Raw genomic sequence first — 23724 nt, 5'->3', positions numbered from 1 at the left:
AACACATCTTAGACCCAAAGATAAACATAGGTTGAAAGAGAAAGGTTGGAAAAGATATTCCATGCAAATAACAACCAGAAAAGAGCAGGAGTAGCTATACTAATATCCAACAAATTAGACTTCAAATGTAAAACAATTAAAAGAGACAAAGAAGGATACTATGTACTAATAAGAGAAACAATTCAACATGAGGACATAACAATCATAAATATTTATGCACCGAAACAGAATGCCCCAAAATATGTGAGGAAAACACTGCAAACACTGAAAAGGGAGATAGACACATCTACCATAATAGTTGGAGACTACAATTCCCCACTCTCATCAATGGACAGAACATCTAGACAGAGGATCAATAAAGAAACAGAGAATTTGAATATTATAATAAATGAGCTAGACTTAACAGACATTTATAGGACATTACACCCCACAACAGCAGGATACACCTTTTTCTCAAGTGCTCATGGATCATTCTCAAAGATAGACCATATGCTGGGTCACAAAGCAAGTCTCAACAAATTTAAAAAGATTGAAGTCGTACACAACACTTTCTCAGATCATAAAGGAATGAAGTTGGAAATCAATAATAGGCAGAGCACCAGAAAATTCACAAATATGTGGAGGCTCAACAGCACACTTTTGAACAACCAGTGGGTCAAGGAAGAAATTACAAGAGAAATCAGTAAATATCTCGAGGCGAATGAAAATGAGAACACAACCTATCAAAACTTATGGGATGCAGCAAAGGCAGTGCTCAGAGGGAAATTTATTGCCCTAAATGCCTATATCAAAAAAGAAGAAAGGGCAAAAATTCGGGAATTAACTGTCCATTTGGAAGAACTGGAGAAAGAACAGCAAACTAACCCCAAAGCAAGCAAAAGGAAAGAAATAACAAAGATTAGAGCAGAAATAAATGAAATTGAGAACATGAAAACAATTGAGAAAATCAATAAAACCAGAAATTGGTTCTATGAGAAAATCAATAAGATTGATGGACCCTTAGCAAGATTGACAAAAAGAAGAAGAGAGAGGACGCAAATAAATAAGATCAGAAATGGAAGAGGAGACATAACCACTGACCCCACAGAAATAAAGAAGGTAATAACAGGATACTATGAACAACTTTATGCTAATAAATACAACAATGTAGATGAAATGGACAACTTCCTAGAAAGGCATGAACAACCAACTTTGACTCAAGAAGAGACAGATAACCTCAGCAAACCAATTACAAGTAAAGAAATTGAATCAGTCATTAAAAAGCTTCCCAAAAAGAAAAGTCCAGGACCAGACACCTTTACATGTGAATTCTACCAAACATTCCAGAAAGAATTAGTACCAACCCTGCTCAAACTCTTCAAAAAAATTGAAGTGGAGGGAAAGCTACCTAATTCATTCTATGAAGCCAATATCACCCTCATAGCAAAACCAGGCAAAGATACTACAAAAAAAGAAAACTACAGACCCATCTGTCTAATGAAGATAGATGCAAAAATCCTCAACAAAATTCTAGCAAATCGAATCCAGCAACACATTAAAAGAATTATACATCATGACCAAGTAGGATTCATCCCAGGTATGCAAGGATGGTTCAACATAAGAAAATCAATTAATGTAATACACCATATCAACAAATCAAAGCAGAAAAATCACATGATCATCTTGATTGATGCAGAGAAGGCATTTGACAAAATTCAACATCCTTTCCTGTTGAAAACAATTCAAAGGATAGGAATAGAAGGGAACTTCCTTAAAATGATAAAGGGAATATATGAAAAACCCGCAGCTAATATCATCTTCAATGGGGAAAAACTGAAAACTTTCCCCCTGAGATCAGGAACAAGACAAGGATGTCCAGTATCACCACTGTTATTCAACATGTATTGGAAGTTCTAGCCAGAGCAATTAGACAAAAAAAAAGAAATACAAGGCATCAGAACTGGAAAGGAAGAAGTAAAACTTTCACTGTTTGCAGATGATATGATACTATATGTCAAAAACCCTGAAAAATCCACAGCAAAACTACTAGGGCTAATAAGCGAATACAGCAATGTGGCAGGTTACAAGATCAACATTCAAAAATCTGTAGTGTTTCTATACACTAGCAATGAACAAGCTGAGGGGGAAATCAAGAAACGAATTCCATTTACAATTGCAACTAAAAGAATAAAATACTTAGGAATAAATTTAACTAAAGAGACAAAAGACCTATACAAAGAAAACTACAAGAAACTGTTAAAAGAAATTACAGAAGACCTAAATAGATGGAAGGGCAAACCGTGTTCATGGATTAGAAGACTAAATATAGTTAAGATGTCAATTCTATCTAAATTGATTTACAGATTCAACGCAATACCAATCAAAATTCCAACAACTTACTTTTCAGAAATAGAAAAACCAATAAGCAAATTTATCTGGAAGGGTAGGGTGCCCCGGATTACTAAAAGTATCTCGAGGAAAAAAAATGAAGCTGGAGGTCTCAAATCCCTGACTTTAAGGCATATTATGAAGCCAGTGGTCAAAACAGCATGGTACTGGCATAAAGATAGATATATTGACCAATGGAATCGAATAGAGTGCTCAGATATAGACCCTCTCATCTATGGACATTTAATCTTTGATAAGGCAGTCAAGCCAACTCACCTGGGACAGAACAGTCTCTTCAATAAATGGTGCCTAGAGAACTGGATATCCATATGCAAAAGAATGAAAGAGGACCCGTATCTCACACCCTATACAAAAGTTATTTCAAAATGAATCACAGATCTAAACATTAGGTCTAAGACCATAAAACAGTTAGAGGAAAATGTAGGCAGATATCTTATAAATCTTATAATTGGAGGCGGTTTTATAGACCTTACACCTAAAGCAAGAGCACTGAGGAAAGAAATAAATAAATGGGAGCTCCTCAAAATTAAACACTTTTGTGCATCAAAGAACTTCATCAAGAAAGTAAAAAGACAGCCTACACAATGGGAGACAATATTTGGAAACGACATATCAGATAAAGGTCTAGTATCCAGAATTTATAAAGAGATTGTTCAACTCAACAACAAAAAGACAGCCAATCCAATTACAAAATGGGAACAAGACTTGAACAGACACTTCTCAGAAGAGGAAATACAAATGGCCAAAAGGCACATGAAGAGATGCTCAATGTCCCTGGCCATTAGAGAAATGCAAATCAAAACCACAATGAGATATCATCTCACACCCACCAGAATGGCCATTATCAACAAAACAGAAAATGACAAGTGCTGGAGAGGATGTGGAGAAAGAGGCACACTTATTCACTGTTGGCTGGAATGTCAAATGGTGCAACCACTGTGGAAGGCAGTTTGGCGGTTCCTCAAAAAGCTGACTATAGAATTGCCATATGACCCAGCAATACCACTGCTAGGTATCTACTCAGAGGACTTAAGGGCAAAGACACAAACAGACACTTGCACACCAATGTTTATAGCAGCACTATTTACAATTGCAAAGAGATGGAAACAGCCAAAATGTCCATCAACAGACGAGTGGCTAAACAAACTGTGGTATATACATACGATGGAATATTATGCACCTTTAAGACAGAATAAACTTATGAAATATGTAACAACATGGATGGACCTAGAGAACATTATGCTGAGTGAGACTAGCCAAAAACTAAAGGACAAATGCTGTATGGTCTCACTGATATGAACCGACATTAGTGAATAAACTTGGAATATGTCGTTGGTAACAGAGATCATCAGGAGATAGAAATAGGGTAAGATATTGGGTAATTGGAGCTGAAGGTATACAGACTGTGCAACAGGACTGGATATAAAAACTCAGAAATGTACAGCACAATACTACCTAACTGTAATACAATTATGTTAAAACACTGAATGAAGCTGCATGTGAGAATAATAGAGGGAGGAGGGCTGGGGACATAAATGAAATCAGAAAGAAAGATAGATGGTAAAGATCGAGATGGTATAATCTAGGAATGCCTAGAGTGTATAACAATAGTGGAATGTACAATGTACAAATTTTAAAAATGTTTTTGCATGAGGAAGAACAAAGGACTGTCATTATTGCAGGGTGCTGAAAATAGATGGTAATTAATATTTTAAAATGTCACGTTATTTGTGAGACTAAAGCAAAAAATGTTTGTTACAAAATTTAGATTTTGACTAGAGCATTTCCTAATATAACTCATGTAGATAGTTTGATTGAATGTCATAAGTACTTGGAATCTCAGGTAGGACATGAGATTTTGTTGGTTTGTCCAGAGTGATGCCCTGATGAATCCCAGAGTGATTTGATCAGTGACTGGAAAAGTATTTGCAAGCCCCCTTCGGGGAATGGTGAGAGTGGGGAGAAATTCAACTTCCCCAAGTTAAATTCTTGATATTCTCACAAGCAGTGTAGACAACCAAAGCTACAGGCTGAGCCCCCAGTCTTGGGGTTTGTTCATATGAAACTTAACCCCACAAAGGATAGGTCAAGTCTACTTAAAATTTAGGCCTAAGAGTCACCCCCAAGAGAGCCTCTTTTGTTGCTCAGATGTGGCTTCTCTCTCCAGCCAACATGACGAGCAGTCTCACCACCCTCCCCCTCTCTGCGTGGGGCATGACTCCCAGGGGTGTGGACCTTCCTGGCAACGTGGGACAGAGATCCTGGAATGAGCTGAGACTCAGCATCAAGGGACTGAGAAAAACCCTAGAATGAGCTGAGAATTAACATCAAGGGATTGAGAGAACCTTCTCGACCAAAGGGGGAAGAGTGAAATGAGACTAAGTGTCAATGGCTGAGAGATTCCAAACAGAGTAGAGAGGTTATCCCGGAGGTTATTCTTATGCATAAAGTAGATATCACCTTGTTGTTCAAGATGTAGTGGAGAGGCTGGAGGGAACTGCCTGAAAATGTAGAGCTGTGTTCCAGCAGCCATGTTTCTTGATGATGATTGAACAATGATATAGCTTTCACAATGAGACTCTGTGAAGGTGAAAACCTCGTGTCTGATGCTCCTTTTATCTACCATATCAACGAAAGAGTAGAACATATGAAATAAAAATAAATAATAGGGGGAACAAATATTAAAATAAATTTAGTTTGAAATGCTAGTGGTAAATGAAAGCGAGGGGTAAGGGGTATGGTATGTATAACTTTTTTTCTCTATTATCGTTTTATTTCTTTTTCTGTTTTCTTTTTATTTCTTTTTCTAAATCGATGCAAATGTTCTAAGAATTGATGAATATGCAACTATGTGATGATATTAAGAATTACTGATTATATATGTAGAATGGAATGATATCTTATTGTTTTGTTTGTTTGTTGTTAATTTTTTTTAATCAATAAAAAAAAGATTCCATGTACTGATCGTTTTCAACTAAACTGAACATCCAAGTTAAATTAGGAAATGCCCTACCCGTAATATAAATTTTGTACCAAATAAACATGTCTTCCTTTGGTCTCACATAGACATTGGTATTTTAAAATATGGACCATGTCATCCTTTACCCAGTCTTCTAATATACCTTGGTCCTTTCCAGGTCAGCTTCATTCATATCTTTCCTTGATGTCTGATCCCTTTTGCAACTTTTTGAACAGTTCCTGTATGGGGTACTGCTGGCTCTCATAGCTTCAGAGCTCTAACTCTGAGTCTTAGTTGTCACATAAATACTGAAAGTTTCTGGGGATGACCAGGTTATATATAAACAGCTCAGGGTCTCAGAAATTAGAGATAACTGTTACAACTCCCGAATACCTGTGAGTGCTGTAAGAGCTCAAAATCTCAGACCCTTTACAATAGGCCCCAACCTGATAACCCATGCTGTCAACTTCAGCTCACTGAGTTTGTATATTATTGTTCATCAATATGAGTGAGGAATGATAATTTTCCTTTTGTTTCTGCCATTTCTTTCAACATACAGCTCTTAAGGTTCATATACTTAGTTGCATGCCTCACAACTTCATTCCTTCTTGCAGCTGCTCAGTAGTCCATTGTATGTGGACACCACAGTTCCCCCCTCCATTCCTTAGTCGTCATGCCCTTAGGGTACCTCCATGCATTGTGGATCCAAATACTGCAGCCATAAAAAAAATACTGCAGTGTACAAATGTCCATTTGTGTCCCCACTCTCAGTTCCTCTAGGTGTATACTGCACAGTGGGGTTGCAGGATCCTACGGCAGCCCACCCCTAGCCTCCTGTGGAGCCACCACACTGCCCTCCAAGGGCTGCCTGAAGGCAGATCTTGAGAGAGGGGCATGTTGTTGAGGAGTTTCCCCGTCAGTCTTTCCCAGATGGGACAGGGCCAGGGACCCACAAAGGGAGCCATGGCTGCTCCTGACTGCCCTGGGGAGGCAGTGATACAGGTCACGAGGGCTGTCAGGAGCTTCTCATGTGGCCCTTTAAAAGCTGCGCTTTCTTCTTCTGGCACTTGCCCAGTAAATGCCTTCTTTTCACTGGTTTCCACAGTTGTGAGGCAGCTGCTGTCTTAAGTCTCGGCTGCCCTTTAGCTGAGGCATTTCAGGATGGTGGCCGCCCTCAGGGCACATCCAGAGATAGGCAGTGTCTAATCAAACTCGGTGATCAGAGATCGCCCCCAGCCCAGGTCTTGTGGCAGCAGGTCTGTGCTCACCCCCACCACCCCCACCATCCCCAGCTCTAGCCCGCTGTGGGGACCAGAGCTGAGCCCCCCGTGCTACCAGCAGGGAGGTGGGGTGGCAGGGGCTGCTGCTGTGGGAGCGCCCTCCCTGCCGCCCCCCACGCTTCCAGCCCGCCTCCTGCCCCTGGCCAGTGCTGCCCAGTCCTGCCCAGTGCTGCCCAGTGTCAGATGGGTGGATCCAGACGGTTCTACCCACCTGATGGTGATTCTGGTGGAGGGACGGATGCAGCAGCTGCCCACCTCACTCTCTGCCCACAGTCTGCCCTCGGTCCTTAGATGAGATGCTTTTACAGATTAGCCCGACTGCCTTTTGTATTAACACCTCTGGGAAAAACACATTCTATTCGCCAGTAAAATTATAAGGAGACCTCAGAGCAACTTGGTAACATATAGCAAGAAGCCTTTTTAAAAGCGCATGTCCCTAGTTCCATTAATTCCCTTTCTGGAATCTGTCCTCGGGAAGTAGAAATTCAGGCCAAGTCATCATGCAAAGGTGTTCATCAGAGCGTTACATTGTAATAGTAAAAACATGAAAATCCATGTACGTCTAGCAAGAGGAAAATAATATAACCCCGTGGCAGAATATTTTATAATCTTTAAAATGTCTTTGAAGAATATTTAATGTCAGGAGGGAATGCTCTTGAAAAAAAACTAGATAGAATTTCATTTATATAATAATCCAAACTATATAGTTTCTTTATGTATATAATAAACCATGAAGAGCTGATTTGCTATTGCTCTAGTTCCAGGAAATCAAGCTCTGTTGCAGTTAGGTTCCACAATTTCAAAGAAATCTTTTCATCTTCCTGATTTTCAAGACATTGTCAGTTCCCCACTTACTTCTTCCAAATTGCCCTCCATCTGTTGAAATCCGCGTTGTGGCCCCATTTCGATGTCCGTGTTCAGGATACTTGTGCCAGGAGATCCCAGGATGCACGTGAATCCGAGATAATTTTTGCATTGCAGGTGATGGCTGGAGAGTATATTTGAGGTAGCAAGTTTCCCTCCATACAAGGAGGTTAACAGTCAATTATTTTCTGCCTGCAGGTTTTTCTTGATGCATCAGCATGTGATTTTCTTTGTCCCTGCCTTTACAGATTATAAGCACGCCACAGAGGCTCGCCGGTCCCGGGAGTGTCCTCTTCGGGGGTCACTGTGCACCCCCAACCATGGTCACCCACACCCACGTGGCAGGCCCGGGCTGGGCCCCCGGGTAAGCCGCCGCGTCTTACAGACTCTCGTCTTGTTTTTCATTCTTTTTCTCACCATCTCATCTTCCATTCTCGTTTCCTGTCAGTCTAGCTCTTAAAACTAATATGTTTCTTTCAAAATCACCTATTTTGTTTCACTTTACCCCTTAAATATGAATCATCTGTGGAGTGGCCGTTTTTAAATGGCGAGCAGTCATGTGCAGTGACTTGTAATGCAATCTTCTGTTTCGGAAATAGCGTAAACAGCTTCTCATGTCACAACATTTAGCAGCTTTGGAGATGTAAAAGCTATATTTGATATTATTTTGACAAACGTAAGAAAGGAATTGTTGTTCATACTCAGCCTCTCCTTTGAATTCTTATTTCCTTAAAAACTAGAAAAGAAATTAGGAAGAAGAGGCCAAATATATTAAAGTTTTCATTGCATTTCCTCGATTCTTTTGAACACTGGGCAACTAAATCAGTGTTCTTTCTCTATTACTCATTCACCGATTTTAGTATCATACCTTCACATTTTACATCTTTTTCTGTATAATACACTTACCCAAAACTTTCTCTATTTCTGATTGTTTTAGCACCTCATCCTGCCATAAAAGAAAAAGAAATAGTAAGATAAATGGCTCAAACATTCATTTTGTCACCTTAAAAGTTATTTCTGTGGTGGCATATTCACTGTTAGTTATATGAGAGTTTAGTGAGTGGACAATAAATCTCGGTGGAGGAGGAATCTCCTTGCTTCAAGAATATTAAGTGAATTCTTGAAATTACACATTAATTAAGTAATCCTGGCAGAGTTCTTTAACTGCATATAAATATCCACATTAGAGAGAAGGCTCTACGTACTTACTTTTCCATCATCAAACGAGATGACATTGCAGACTCACTGCAGTCCCTTGGCCTTTATTCAGCCCTTAGGAAAGTCCTCCCATGTATCTAAGGGTCGCCCTGAATTTCTGTGTAGACCTGAAGGCTGACAGTGCGAGAGCCAAGCCTGGGCCAGAGGCGGCCGCCCGCTCTGGACAGGATGAGGGCTTGGATATGCCCAGCCGCAGCCCCACGTGCCCATCTAGCGTCTCTATGAGCCGTCATTCCAGAGTGAATACAGCTCTTCTTTGCTTTCTCCTTTGTAAATCTGCAGCGTTTTCCTCCCTTTAGAGTCAGTGAACTCATTTCAACTTCTTATTGAATTGTGTTGTGATTTGTTAGTCCAGTGATAAAATTAAGTCTTTATATAAATATCTTTTATATTTGTTAGCTTTTGTGTTTGGATATATTCAGTGTGGAATTAGACAAGTTCCAATAAATTATTCGTGAAGCAAAGTTTTTGTTTATATATGTGTTCTTTTCATACTTTTTTCTTTTTAGTGATAGAAAACGGACTAGAGAATTTATAGACTCTGATTTTTCAGAAAGGTGAGTGTAAGTGTAAGTATTTTGCTTGGGAGGTTTTACCATGTGGCGGGGCGTTTGGTGCCCGTTTCTACTCTGGTTTAAGCAATGAGATGTTTTCTTCACGTAGCTTCAACTCCATTCTGTTTCTACCATTATTTCATTCTACAGTCTGTATTCTGTTTTACTCCTCATTACATAATTTGATGACATTTGTATGTAAGTGATCCGGGGGGAGAGGGACTGTTGATAATATTGCATGTAGTCCCCCCTCCTTTTGGGAAATGAAGTGTTCTACGAAAGTTGAATACTCCATGTTACCCCAGTATGCCCAAACTTTTTTTGTTGTTTTTTATTTTGTTTTTTAATTTATGGGAGCCCCCAGAAAAATATCTCCTAGGAACTCTTTTTTTTTAACATGGCTGGCAATGGGAACTGAACCCAGGTCTCCATGCCAGCATGGCAGGCGAGAACTCCGCGTCTGAGCCACTGTGGCCCGCCCTGCCCAAACTGTTTTAAAACAAGTTTTATTGAAAATGCTGTTAGACCACAATAAACTCTCATTGATCTCTTAAACAATATATTGGATGTGATATAATCTTTCCTTAGAATATTAGGACAGTGATTCTCAGTTCTGGATGTGCATTAGAATTACCTGTGGTCTGTTAAATAAAAATATGCCTACCAAGTCAGAAACCCAAGCATTAAAAACGATCAACTTAGGGCCACTATTTGAACTTAAGTTCAGTATTCTATACAAGTCTCTATGCTAGGTGCTGTATTAACATTGCACTGTATTAAAGTATGAGTGGTCATGTCAGAGGCAGATGAACTCTGTAAGACTGTCTCTCTTCTAAATAAAACCTTGCCAGCTATGCTTTTTTTTTTTTTTTTTTTTTTAAAGAGAGAGGAAGGAAGGGAAGGAAAGACAGAGAAGGAAGGAAGGATGGAAGGAAGAAAGGGAAACATCTTTAAACATTTTCTTGTTTTATTATATTTTGTTTGTTTGTTTGTTTTTTACATGGGCTGGGGCCGGGAATCGAACCGGGGTCCTCCGGCATGGCAGGCAAGCACTCTTGCCCGCTGAGCCACCGCGGCCCGCCCCAGCTATGCTTTTTAAATGTATGTTTGCTTCTTAGATTTTATAATTCCTTTTTTTAATGATATTTTAGTTTCCTTCTCCTGTTAGGCTGTTCTGCTCTCAATATTGTATTTTTTGGTCTTCCACATTTTCTAATTTGCTCTTTCCTGCGCACTGAGAAACTAGGTGGTCAAATGTGCTAGAATTGTGTCTAAAATAAAAGTGAATAAGAGTCTTGGCGCTGCAAATAGAGAATGTGTGTTTTCTCGCATTGACCCCAGCCCTGCTTTAGTTCCATAGTGGCCTTCGTTGCTTGCTTCTTGGTTCCTAACTGATTAATCTGCTTTTGATGGAATCACATTTGAGGATCTGATGTGTCACAAAGAAACATATAGTGAAATGTTCTTTTCTCTCTAATGGAAACTTTCCAACTCACAACGGGTCTTTCTTTGTATTTTTTCTTAGAAAAGGCAGCAGTACATGTTCTTAAGTTGTATTTACAATGTTTAAGGCCTTTGTTAAAATGGAACTATTAATTAATTAGAATTGGTGGCACCAGGATACTATAAAAATTACAGAAAACAAAATTCTTTTAACTCTGCTTCATAAGAGAGAGAACTCTAAAGGTTAAGTATGAAAGTACTAGAATAAATTTGTTGGCATAACCATTGATTCAACTTTCCCTTTTCTACATTTGGTTCAGTGATTTTTTTCCCTGATGTTTTTTATTCTATTTTTTAGTGTAATGTGCTTCCCTCCTTCCAGACCACAAAGGTTGCTAATGCAATTTTTTGTTATTCTTGTTCTAAACAAGTAAGATTTAGCCTAGTGGCATTTCATTCTCCCATTATACTCTTCTAATCTTAATATTTTCTTTTTTTTTCCTGTTGGAATACAGTTAAAACTCAGCTTAAAATAATAATCAAAATCAGTGTAATTAATATCTGTGCTGCTTCATGATGTTTATGAGATCCTTCATGCATCCACAAATATATTTTGAAGATCTGCTAAATGTCCATATGCTCTAGACACTAGAGATAGTAATAAACAACATAGATAAGCCTCTGCCCTTAAGGAACTTGTATTTGGAGGGAGGATAGTAAGCAAACAACATAATTTCAGATTGTGCATAGGTTCTATGCAAGGAAATAAGAAGGATAAATGGAGAGTATTGGAAAAGTGATGGCTCCCTTCAAGGAAGCCTGTCTAAGGAGAGGCTAAATGATGCCAAGCAGCTAGGAATCTCAGTAGCCAAGGGTGAATGAGGGATAGGGGACCATCCACACAGAGGGGATGGCAGACGCAAAGCTCCTAAGTGAGAAACTAGCTTGACGTGTTTGTGGAAGCATGGCAGACTGGAGATAGTGAGAAAGGGCAAGAGTGACATGAGATATGGATGGAGAAGAAGGCAGGAGTCAGTTCATGAGAGAAGGTGGTTTTCAGGCTAAGGGTTTTAAACAGGGAGGTGGCCTGATTTATTTAACTTACACTGGCGGCTGGGTGGATAATGGATTCTAAGGAGATGAGCAAAAGCAGGGAAAGAAAAACTGTTTCAGGGGCAGTGGCTTGGCAGTGAATTTAGGGGGAAAAAACGAATACATTTTAGAGGTAGACCCAAAAGGACTGAGATAGCTCAATCCTTTTACTCTACCAAAAGGATGGATTGAAGAAAGGAAAGAAGGGACATCAAGGCTGACTCTTGAGTGTTCTGGCATGCCCAGCTGGGCACATGATGAGACCATTTACTTTTGCTGTAATTAGTAGGAGGTTTGAGGAGCAGGTGAGGGTTTTGTTTTGAACATAGGAAGTTTGAGAAACTTACTAGTTATCCAGGTGGCGATAGCATTAGCATATAAATCATATCGGCATGAAGTAGTCACAGGTCTGGATGATATAACCCAGGGAGAAAGAAAAATATTGCACATTTTAACAGCCTCCACCACCCCTCCAGAAACTTAACTTATAGGAAAATGATTTCTTTTGCTAGTTTAAATGAAGCTTAAATTTTTAAACGTGACTCAGCTACTTTGTTGGTCAAACATTTTGGTTGAATCTCCTTTTAATGAGATTTAAATGGAATATATAGCAAATTATATCTGGGTTGCACTCTAATACTATGACTTTTAGATGTTTATTATTATTGAGAAAATATACAAGCTGCTGTTTGTGGATTTTAGTTATGTACCTAGAAAAAATAAACCATTTTTAATTCTTCAGGTGTAATTCTTTTGAGCACTTCAAATGGAATTATTAATAAAATGTAACATGCTTTTCAAACTATAGTGTTTTAGTAGGTTTTAGTTTCTTGTTTATTTTTCAGTTTCTCAACTTGATTTTGATTGGTAAAGAATGCCTCCTTTTGGTTCTTTTATTTGCTTTATGGATTAAGAGATCATAGAATTTATATTCTGAGGCTAGATTTTGGTATTATTTGGAAAAAGGATTTCAGATTTCAAAGAACTCAGGTTCTGAGAAAATGTGTCAACCCTCTTTATTTAAGATTTAGATAAGGAGCTTGTAGTTTAAGATAATGGATTGAACACATGTGTTTACCTCCCCAGCTCCTAGGATCTATTAAAACTACAGTGTAAAAAAATAATAAAAAGAAATACTTCTATAAAAGGGCACAGATTTTCCAACTGGAAGATGAAAGCTGATATGATTATAATGAATAACTCAGAGCACAGAAATCTACAACTCAAGATATGCATAGAAGAAGACATCTTTGGAAATAGGAGCCATCCTCCCCTGCCCTGTCAGGGACAGCCTTCAAGCTTAGGGTTGACAAGGATGAACTGGGAAGGGAAATAATTAGGGTAATAAGTGAAGAGTTTCCAGGGAGCCACTGGTCCAGCCGAACTTTCCCAACACTTCAAATCCCCTTGTCCCTCCCTTCCCAGCCCCACACACATAGCAACTGCACCAAAAACGTGTCCCCAAGCTGAATCTTGAAAAACTATCTCTTCCTACCTTGGGAGAGTTCAAGGATCTTAGTGTGTGCCGGTCCAGTCCTCCCTTATATTGGCATTTGTGGTTCTGGGGAGGAGAAGAGACCGACTGCCTGCTTGACAGCCATTCAACCTGCAGTTAAAAGCCTTCTAGTCAGCATGGCCCACCCCTATACAGAGAAATTGAAGGTAGCCCTCCCCAATTGGGGAAAAACTTAGGAAACCAGACTTCATACACATGTGACTTGTGTATATTACACAACTGAATTCAACATTCGTAAACATGGAAGGACAAGATATTTTTGGAAAACTTTCATGAAAGATAAGGACCAAGGTGAAAAAAGAGCTAACTCTGGGGGAAATAGGAAAAATAAAACAAAGCTGTATTATCATCCTCTAAAGGCTTCTGAGAAGAGATAATATTGTAATACAAGAATAGTATCCTATGAAAATGGAGCAAAGAAGACAAAAGTTTTCAGAAATTAAAACATGATTAACAAATTTTTGTAAGTGGAATAACTTGCAGCAGTCTAGTGTTCCAGCCAAGAATAGCTAGAAAAGTGAGTAAGATGGATAAAGCATCTCTTTGAAGACATCAGAAAGCTCCTTAATCATCGAGGACTAGAGAGGGGAGAACCTCAGAAAAGTGAGCAAATTCCTCTGCAACTGTTAGGTATGAGGTTGTTTGCTGATTGTGGGCAGAAGGCTGAGAATCTAAGTTTTGTACAGAATAAAGGAGAAAGATTTTATGATCAATATGTACAGAAGAAAGCATCTGATTAAACTCTACTCATTTTGGCAAAATGACAAACTAGCAGGAAAGCCATCATATAAATGTAAGAAGCCATTTATATAAAGTTCATAAAACTGCAAAACAATACTCTATAACATGATAATGCTTAAATATGTATAAAGAGGATAAACATGTAAGAAACTGAATGGTGGCATCTCTGGGGCAAGAGGTGTGGAAGGGGTTTGGGGAAGAAGACTAAGGACTTGACTTGTATGGGTGATATTTAATTTCTTAAAGTCCAAAGCAAAAATGAAAATGGCAAAGTCTGATAAAAAATGGCTAGTGAGTACACAGATGTTCGTTTTACTATTGTTTATTTTGGACTGTAGGGTTGAAGTATGTCACAATAAAAACACATTTAAGCTAAAAAAAAAAAAGCTTTTAAAATTGGGATCAGAAAAAGAAAGAAAGATTCTGGCTATCACCACTTCTAGTCATTATTGTAATAGAAATTCCAGCAACTGCAGTAAGCCAGGAAACAAAAAGAGAAGGTATAAGTGTTGTAAAGAAACAAATAAAATTGGCATTGTTTAAGATGACATGATTGTGTGCCTAGAATACTCAAAAGAATCTGCAGGTAAACCGTTGGAATTAATAACTGAACTTAGCAAGGTTTCTGGATGTAAGGGCAATATAAAAAATAATTGAATTTTTCTATTCCCCCAACAAATAGAAATAGCTAATGAACATATGAAAAAGTGCTAATCGTCATTAGCATCAGGAAACTGCATATGAAATTCACAATATAATGCCGTTTCACACCCACCAGAATGGCTAAAATGAAAAATGTAAACAATACTAAGTTTTCTCAAGGAAGTAAAGCATCTGAACCCTCATATAGCATGGCAGCTGTGCGAATTGTTGCAGTTGTGTTGGAAGTTGGCAGTGTCTACTAAAGCTGATCGCACACATCCTTGTGACACAGTAATTCCATTCCTACGTATACACCTGACAGATGCACACCAGTATCCCCAAAAACATATACAAGAAAGTTCACAGAAGCACTGTCATAGTAATTAGTCTCCAGCAAACCAAATATCCATCAGTAGAACAGATAAATAAGTTTGTAGTGTAGTCATACAACGGAATGAATGAGCTAAAATCATTCATTAATTTCTGAAAAATATTAATTTCTTGGAGATAATATTGAGTTAGACACAAAACAGTAAATGCTATAGGATTTTAATTACCTAAAGTTCAAAACTGGCATGGACAGGCACTGGGAATCAAACCCAGGTCCCGTCGTGGTGTGTCTGTATGTGCGTTGTGAGAACTCTACCTGCTGAGCTACCGTGGCCCGCTTTTAAATGTTTCACTTAGAGGCATTGTTCATTGTTCAAGTTTACTATCAATTCATGCACTGAATTATGTAGTTTTACAATTATGTAGTTCTATGTTTCAAGAGTATGGTTGTCAATACTTGAGATACAAGTACAAATTAAGTTGTTTCTATTTAGTTTCTTTAATTTATCGTAATTATTTCTGTATTTATTTCTAGCTTCTCTATTTCTATTTGTTTTTTTTAGTTTGGTTAGTTTCTTTCTTTAAATATTATCCATGGATGTTTTTATGGAGCAAATTAGTCAAATGGTTGCCCAAAACTACACTATGATGATCTTATGGCTCCCTTTTTTAAAGACCTAGAGTTAGATGAAAAACAACAACACTGCTTCCTCCCTAGCTTTCTAAAGTATATAACCACTGAGTTAAGAATTTCATTTACTTTAAGCCATCCTCCAATTTTTAGTATAAATATAAAACCCCATACACAACATATTTTTTCGAAAATAACTCCTGCATTCCTGTTTTTAGCAATCCTTATTTACTCCTGGCACCTAAGTTGTACTAATAATTATACATTTATGTGTGACTGACCATTTACATCTAACTGTGCCAGACTCCAGAGCAAATAAACATAGGGTGTGTTTTGTGTGGTGATGTATGTGGAAGGTGGGAATTAATGGATCCTTTTCAGAAATGAAATTGCTTAGCATTGCCTGAAGCATCCACTGCTGCCCCCGCCCCCAGGTTTAAACAGAACAAGGGCATGGTCAGGTTCATGGAGCTCGGTTCCCATCACTGCCACATGGAGAACCTCTAGGCAGCTTCAAGAGAAAACGCATAAAGCTCTACTTACCGTCTGAGAGATGTGAAGGCTGACCTAGGGCAGTGCGATGAGAGAGGAAAGGCTGAACTCAAGATTTAAAATGGACAAGATGTGAATTAGATGGAACTAGAAGGAATGAGATGATTAGATAGAATGGAGTGAGCGGAGCATTGGATGAATCGGTGGTGTTTGTGGCTCGGGTAACTGGGTGGAAGGTGCTGTCACCTACATGAGTTCCACAGTGGGGTCAGGATTGTATGTTATTGTACAGGCTGAATTCTCCTCCGTATTAATGTGGTCTTGAGATGTAGAAGGAGCCCTTCCTCAGAAGGCTGGATTGAGCATAGACAGTCAAGAACTAAACCTATGTAAATAATCAAGGATGTACTGGGATTACCCTTTTTCTCTTCTTTATTTAAATTTAATAACTTTCTGTTTTAGTGAATGTCCAATATTAGAGCTGTGCCATGAGCTCCCTTGGGGGCCCATCTCTGCACTTCAACAATAATCATTTCTTGGCAAATCTCGTTTTTGAGTATACCCCCGTCTTATGTTATTTTGAGACAAGTGCCAGATATATAATTTCATTCATAAATATCTATATCTCAAGACTCCTTTTGAACATAAATAATATCATCATACCCAAGGAAATTAACAGTAGCCCCTTATTATCACATATTCAACATGTTCAAAATTTCCACTTGTCTCAAATGATGTAAATGTCTTATTTGTTTGCTTTGATTTTTATTTGTAAAATAAAATACATACAGAACTTTCCCCCCAAACAAAAGCATAACTAACGAATTATTCTAAGGCGAGCACTCTTATCGTCATCACAAAGTGAACCCCACAAGACCTGTGCCCATCCCAATCACAGCCCCACCCCTCTTCCATCAGTAACCATTATCTTGACTTTTATGGTGATTAATTCCTTGCATTTTAAAATAGTTTTATCACCCGAATGTGCATCCTTAGTCCCTACACTTTCGTATTGCCCATTGAAAACTGGTGCTGTGTGTGGTGGTTGGTTCAGGTGTCACCATGGCCAGGTGATGAGGTTCTGTGGCTGTGGACTTAGATCTTCGCATGTGAATTTCACCCAGGACTGATCACATCTGCAGTCGGCGAAGGGGAGTGCCTTCGCACTGAGTCAGGTTTAATTTGATTAGCTGGAGGCTTTAAAAAGAGAGGTCAGAAGAGAGCTCAGCAGCTCAGCACACCTCGGCTCAGCCCTGGCAGCTCAGCCCAGACATTTGGAAACACAGAAAGGAATTGCCCCAGGGAAAGCCATTGGAACCCAGAAGCCAGGAGATGTCACCCGGTGCCTTCCCATGTACGAGAGAAACTCAGATGAAAGTTAGCTCCCTTTCCTCTGAAGAACTGTAAATTTATTACTAAATAAATCCCCTTATTAAGAGCCAATGCATCTCTTGTGTGTTGCATTCTGGCAGTTTAGCAAACTACAACAATATGCCTTCTACATCTCATCTAATATCTAGATTTCCCTCTGTCCCATTCTTTTCCCCGTGCTTTATCTATTGAAGAACTTGGCTCTTTAACCTGTAAAGTATCCCAGAATCTAGATTTTTCTGATTGCATACTCGTGTGCAGCTCATCATGTGCTCTTTCCTCTGCATTTCCTGACGTTTGGCATTAAGTTTGAGGGGTCTGAACAGAGTGATGTTGTAGTGCATTCTTACATTACGAAGCCCAAAAGTTCGATTATCTCTCTCTTTATAAAATGAACACCACTAATGCTTAAGGCCTGTATCTATTAACTCATTATTGGTTACAAATGGCATTCTAATTCTGTGATTTCCTTTTCATTTATTACTTAACCACTTTCCTATAAAAACACTTTTCCTCATGAACTGTTTGGTTACTTGGAGGGACAGTTCATACAGGAAAGACAGAAGAACTTTTGATCCCTTCCATTTATTTATCAGTTTTCAAAATGATGAATTTGTTCCTATTTTTCTCTAAAGGTGACCAATTCTTCCCTTTTTGATATATCTTTATAAACTCATGGATTTAAAAATACTTAATAGTTTTCATACGTTGCAATTATCATCACTATTAAAGCTCAAATTCTCCCACCTTAAGCCAGTGGGATCTTGTTGTGCTTGGTGATGCCCTTCTGACAGCCTCCTTGTTATTTCACGGAAGGAAAGTGTTCCAGATTCATCTTGTGCATTTCCTGCACTAGACTTGGACAAACAGGGTGAAGGGAGTGACAGAAGTAGTATATATGATAATAATCCATTGCCTTTATCCCATATTACATACACTAGTCCCAAACAATATTATATACTAATACTTAATCACCAATGAAAACATTTTTTTTTAAGTTTGCATTTGCTCTGTCCATTTCTTCCCATTTTTAAATACTTGTATTTATCTGCATTATTGGAACCTTAGCCATCATATGCTACTATATTCTTTCCTTCTTATTTAATCTTACCTCTACAGGTATATTTAATATTCATCACCAGACCTTATGCCAGCGTCTCCCTAGTCATTTTGATTGTTTGAAACTTGTTCTCTAGTGCTTTCCACAGAATAGGTTTATGTGAATAAAATTCTGTGAGTTTTTGTGCCTCTTATATTTGAATTAAGTCAGGTTTCCTAGATACAAAATTCTTGACTCAAGCTTTGTTTCAGTTCCTCAGATACATTTATTTTCTTCTGGCATACATATTGTTGTTGAAAAATCAGAAGCTCTTTTTCTCCTAGATGACCAAAGAATTCTTTTTCTTTGAAGTCCAGTAATTTTACTAGAATATTTTGGTATTTTTCATTCTAGGTTGATATTCTCAAGTATGTGCTGTCCTCTGCAATAGGTAGTTTTGAATCTTTTTTTATTGTTTTGTGAACATTTTCTTGAATTAAAGCAGTCATTGTTTATTGTATTGCTTTCTTTTGTTTTCATCTTCAGATACTCTCATTATCTGTAGTAACAATTTTTCTGCCTACCTCCAATATTTGCCATTTTCCCTTGAATCTTTTTGGGGAGTAAGGCAGGCTGGATTGTTCTGGTAACTTTAGTACTTAATTTGGGCCCCTTGCCCTCAGCTGGTGGTGGAGAACCTCCTGCCTCCCCCATCTCAACAGCTGCTCTCAGATTGACCTGCTGCGCTTTCCAGCACGCTCCTGTTAGGTGTTTTGGGGCTGTCCTCTTCTCAGTGCAGACCCACTGATACTTCATTTTCTGCCCACAGACATTACTTGCAGGCCTCTTGGCTGCTGGTGGTTTATACCCTGGGTGGGATGGGGCACGTTGTTATCTAGTTTGGTTATAAATGTTGTCACAGGGATTTTGGTTTTGGTGTCTCCTTGTTCTGTTTTCATGTGAGGTTTGAGAGATTTTGGAAGCATGCTGCTGCTTCTGCCATTCTCCCAGTGTCCTGTGGTGGTGTTACTGCGTGTGTCAGTTTACAGTTGTTTGAATCGGAATTTAAATAGATTGACAGTTCTTTTACTATCTACAGGTTCCTCTCCTTCCCTCTCTGTCTTCTGTCTTCCTCTCTCCTTCCGTCTCTCCTTGTCCCCCTCTATTGGGGATCGACCTATGTCCCCCGCAAAAGGCACATTCAGGTCTCAAACCCAGCCTGTAGGTGTGACCACATTTGTAAATAGGAGCTTTGCAGATGTTATTAGCTTAGGTGTGTCCATACCGCGTGGGCTGGGTCTAATGCAGCACGGCTGAAGTCCTTACAAGTAAAGACGGTGGACACTGAGAGTGAAGCCCGGGTAGCAGCCAGAAGCTGCAGATGAGCAGAACCTGGAATGCAAAGGAGAAGACTGGCCTTGTGCCAGGTGAGGGAACAGCCAAGGACCAAGGGTGCCTGCAGCCACAACACCGGTTCTGGAGAGAAAGCCGCCTCACCGACGCTTCGGTTTTAGACTCCTAGCTTTAAAACCGTGAGCCAGCAGATTCCCATAGTTGGAGCCGACCCATTGTGTGGTATTTGTTCTAGCATCTGGGAAACTAAAACAGCCTTCCTCCTTTTTCTGCCCTTCCTAAGTCAAAGAAACCACATTATGTGTTCTGAAGAGAAATGCTGAAGATTTGCTGTGCAGCTCCCCTGTAGTTGAACGTGTTCTGCTGTTCTCTGTATTTCCTGTAAACTGGTGCTTAGAGCTAGAGGCCTGATCAGATTTAAGATACATGACAGGTTTTATATACATATATATGTGTGTGTGTGTGTGTTATAAATAATAGCATATAATATATATTATAATAAATAATATAAATACACCTAATTATACTGATGGAGTATGATGAAGTTCAGGGGTTTTTTGCATGGCATTTAAGGCGCAGCCCTTTATCTACTTTTCTGCCTCATCTCTTACCTTTCACTTTATATTCTGGTACTCCTGCACTGTTTGTAAGTCTCTCTCCCGAACCACTGTTTCACCCTTCCATGAATTACTACTGCTGAGTCTCCTGCCTGAAAGCCCTTTCTGACTTCCTTCGCTTGACCGACTCATCCTTCATGACTCCCCAGCAGGGCCTTGTCCCTTAGGTGGGACGAGGTGTCCTTCCACCCGAGCATCACGGGACACTGTGGGTGACTCTGACTTGGCACTTTATTATATGCAGTTATCTGTCATTGTGCATCTGTTTTGTCCCCAAATTTAATTTGAAGGAAAGAATTTTGCCTTTGTTTTTGTTCTTCTGATCTCTAACACAGTTCTTCTCATACAGCCAACACTTAGATATTAGTAGAACTAATATTTAGGCAGAAAAATTTAAAGATAGATTATCAAGGTTTAAGCCTAGGCATCAAGCAAACAAAGTAACTGAAGATTTAGATCAAATATTAATACCAATGACATCCTATTAAAGATTGAGTACATATATGAAGCAGAATAATGATACTTTTAATTTTAGGGGGAAAAAAATCCTGTAATATATATAGAATACAAAAAAGGAAGCGTTGACTAGAGTATCAATTCTGTAAGGCCAGGGTTTTTCCCTTTGATTTATTCCCAGTGTTTAGAACAGTGCCTGGTATATATTAAATAAGTGGTCATAAATATTTGTTAAATTAATGAACAGTATGCATAGGAAAGTACTCTAGCTTATGGTTTAAAAACATTTCCTCACCTGTAGTTCAACTTTAAATATTATCACTTTAGGCAAAAATTATATTACCTTCTTGTATTATTTTATAGATTTTTGTGAAAGAAGTTTCTAAGTATAATGCAATATAAAGAGTTTTTTCTTTTCCAGTAAACGAAGCAAAAAAGGAGATAAAAATGGAAAAGGCTTGAGGCATTTTTCAATGAAAGTGTGTGAGAAAGTTCAGCGGAAAGGAACAACATCATATAATGAAGTAGCTGATGAGCTGGTAGCAGAGTTCACCAATTCAAATAACCATTTAGCAGCTGATTCGGTAGGTAGATCTTGAATTTTTACATTGATTATGATGAGTTATGCAACACTTTACCGCTTTGGGTCATCTGTGTCATGGATGTGTGGAATTATACTGGCTAGGGAATCCCCAACTCCTCCTTTACTTGAAAGTTCCATGTTTTCTGTTGTGGGGGAGGGGGCAAGTATTATTGATTTTTGTTTTTTTTATTTTAGAAAACGTTCTTTTATGCTATCAGCTGCAAGGAGAAGCCAGGCTGCACTTTCCATATTGGAAATCTCCTCTGCTAAATATCCAAGTTCATAACTTTTAAAATCAGCCTGTTCCTGGTCTGTGCACTTCCCAAAAAACAAACGAAAATTCAACAAATGATGCTGCTATAACAGGATACTCACTTGGAAAAATAATGAAATGTGACCTCACCATACATCATACAAAAAACATATATATATATGCCTGTTCCATTCAAAACCAGTAGTCAATTTTGCAAGTTTATCTGCCTTTTTGAAACAAGGGTCACCTTCCGTCCAGTTTGCAATAACACGTGCATCATTTCTGTCTAAGGCCTTATCAGAGGTATCGTTAGTGTCCACATTTCTACCAGCAGTCTCATCAGAGCATTCTAGACCTTCTCTGTCAAGCTCCTCACTACTCTTCTAGAATCTGTCCCTTATCCATCTGCAAAGCCATTACAACATGTTTGGTATTTGCAAACTCCATTTGCACTCCACTTCTCTGGTGCTAGAATCTGCTTTAGTTTGTAAGCTACTGGAATGCAATATACTAGAAATGGTATGGCTTTTAAAAAGGAATTTATTAAGTTACAAGTTGACAATTCTGAGGCTGTGAAAATGTCCAAATTAAGGCATCCAGAGAAAGAGACCTTAATGCCAAGCAAAGGGCCAGTGAAGTTCAGTGTTTCTTTCTCAGGTGAGAGGGCACATACTGAAGGCTGCTGGCTTTCTCTCATTTCCTAAGGCTGCCCTGGGGGCGTTTTCCTTCTGCATCTCCAGAGGTTCTGGCTGTGCGGCTCTGTTGGCACTTCAGCTCTTTTCAAAATGGTTCCTTCTTAAAGGGCTCCAGTAAGCAACCCCACCTTGAATGGGAGATGTGTTAGTTTGCAAACTGCCAGAATGCAACATACCAGAACTGGAATGGCTTTTATAAAGGGAAATTTAGTAAGTTACAATTTGACAGTTCTAAGGAAGTGAAAGTTTCCAAATTAAGGCACCAAAAAGAGGTTACCTTCACTCAAGAAAGGCTGATGGATCAGGAACACCTCTGTCAGCTGGGAGGTCACATGGCTGACATCTGCTGGTCCCCTGCTCCTGGGCTCTGTTGCTTTAGTCTCTGTCCTTGTGGGATTCCTTACTTTGCTTCTCTGGGGCTAGGTTTCTTCTCTTGGCTTCCCTTGGCTCTCGCCAAATTCTGGCTTGCTTAACATCTCATGGTGTTTTTGGCTGGGCTCCCAGCATCTCTAAACATCTGTGTCTCTGTTCTCCATGTGTCTGCACCTATGTCATCTCTCCTGTTAAGTTTCTGCCAGCTCTGGGGCTTCTATCATTTCTGTAGGCGCCTGCCATTTCTGGCTCTCTCCAAAATATTTCCTCTTTTAAAGGATTCCAGTAAAGTAATCAAGACCCACCTGAAATAGGTGGAGTCACATCTGCCTCTAATCAAAGGTCACACTCGCAATTGGGTGAGTCACATCTCCATGGAGAAAGTCTAGTCAAAAGATTCCAACCTACAGTATTGAATCAGGATTAAAAGAAATGGCTGCCCCCACAAGATTGACTCAGGACTAGAATATGACTTTTCTGGGGTACATAGTACTTTCAAACTGGTGCAGGTGGAGACACATCTCCATGGAAACCATCTAATCAAAAGTTACCACCCACAATTGGGTGGATCACATCTCCTTGGAAACAATAAAAAAGAACCCACCCAGCAATACTGAGTGAGGACTAAAGAACTTGGCTTTTCTGGGATACACAACAGATTCAAACTGACACAACATGCATTCTTATAAAAGTTTTATCAAAATAAATGAGTTCATTAACTGCCTCCCAGACAGTGTAAGACACTAGAAGACTTAAACTTCATTTTTATTCCCTTTTGGTGTATATTCTGTTATTGTCCAGTATATTAGTTCTCTATTCATTCTAGACCCTAAAA

At 39.0% G+C, this 23724-nt stretch overlaps 1 protein-coding gene across 8 annotated transcripts in view; it reads left to right on the top strand.

Annotated features, from left to right (window-relative positions):
* The window catches only part of TFDP2 (transcription factor Dp-2), a 218285-nt gene that overhangs the window by 158081 nt on the left and 36480 nt on the right, over positions 1-23724 (top strand). For all 8 annotated transcript variants that reach the window (XM_077130301.1, XM_077130302.1, XM_077130300.1 and 5 more), the window contains 3 exons: positions 7740-7855; positions 9219-9266; positions 21408-21570. In XM_077130301.1, coding sequence (XP_076986416.1) covers positions 7740-7855; positions 9219-9266; positions 21408-21570 — 327 coding nt within the window. The remainder of the gene's footprint in view (positions 1-7739; positions 7856-9218; positions 9267-21407; positions 21571-23724) is intronic.

This window comes from Tamandua tetradactyla, chromosome 15, assembly GCF_023851605.1.
Source record: "Tamandua tetradactyla isolate mTamTet1 chromosome 15, mTamTet1.pri, whole genome shotgun sequence".
NCBI classification, from domain to species: domain Eukaryota; kingdom Metazoa; phylum Chordata; class Mammalia; order Pilosa; family Myrmecophagidae; genus Tamandua; species Tamandua tetradactyla.
Note: the sequence above shows the minus strand (reverse complement) of the source record. Positions and strands in the feature narration are given on the sequence as shown.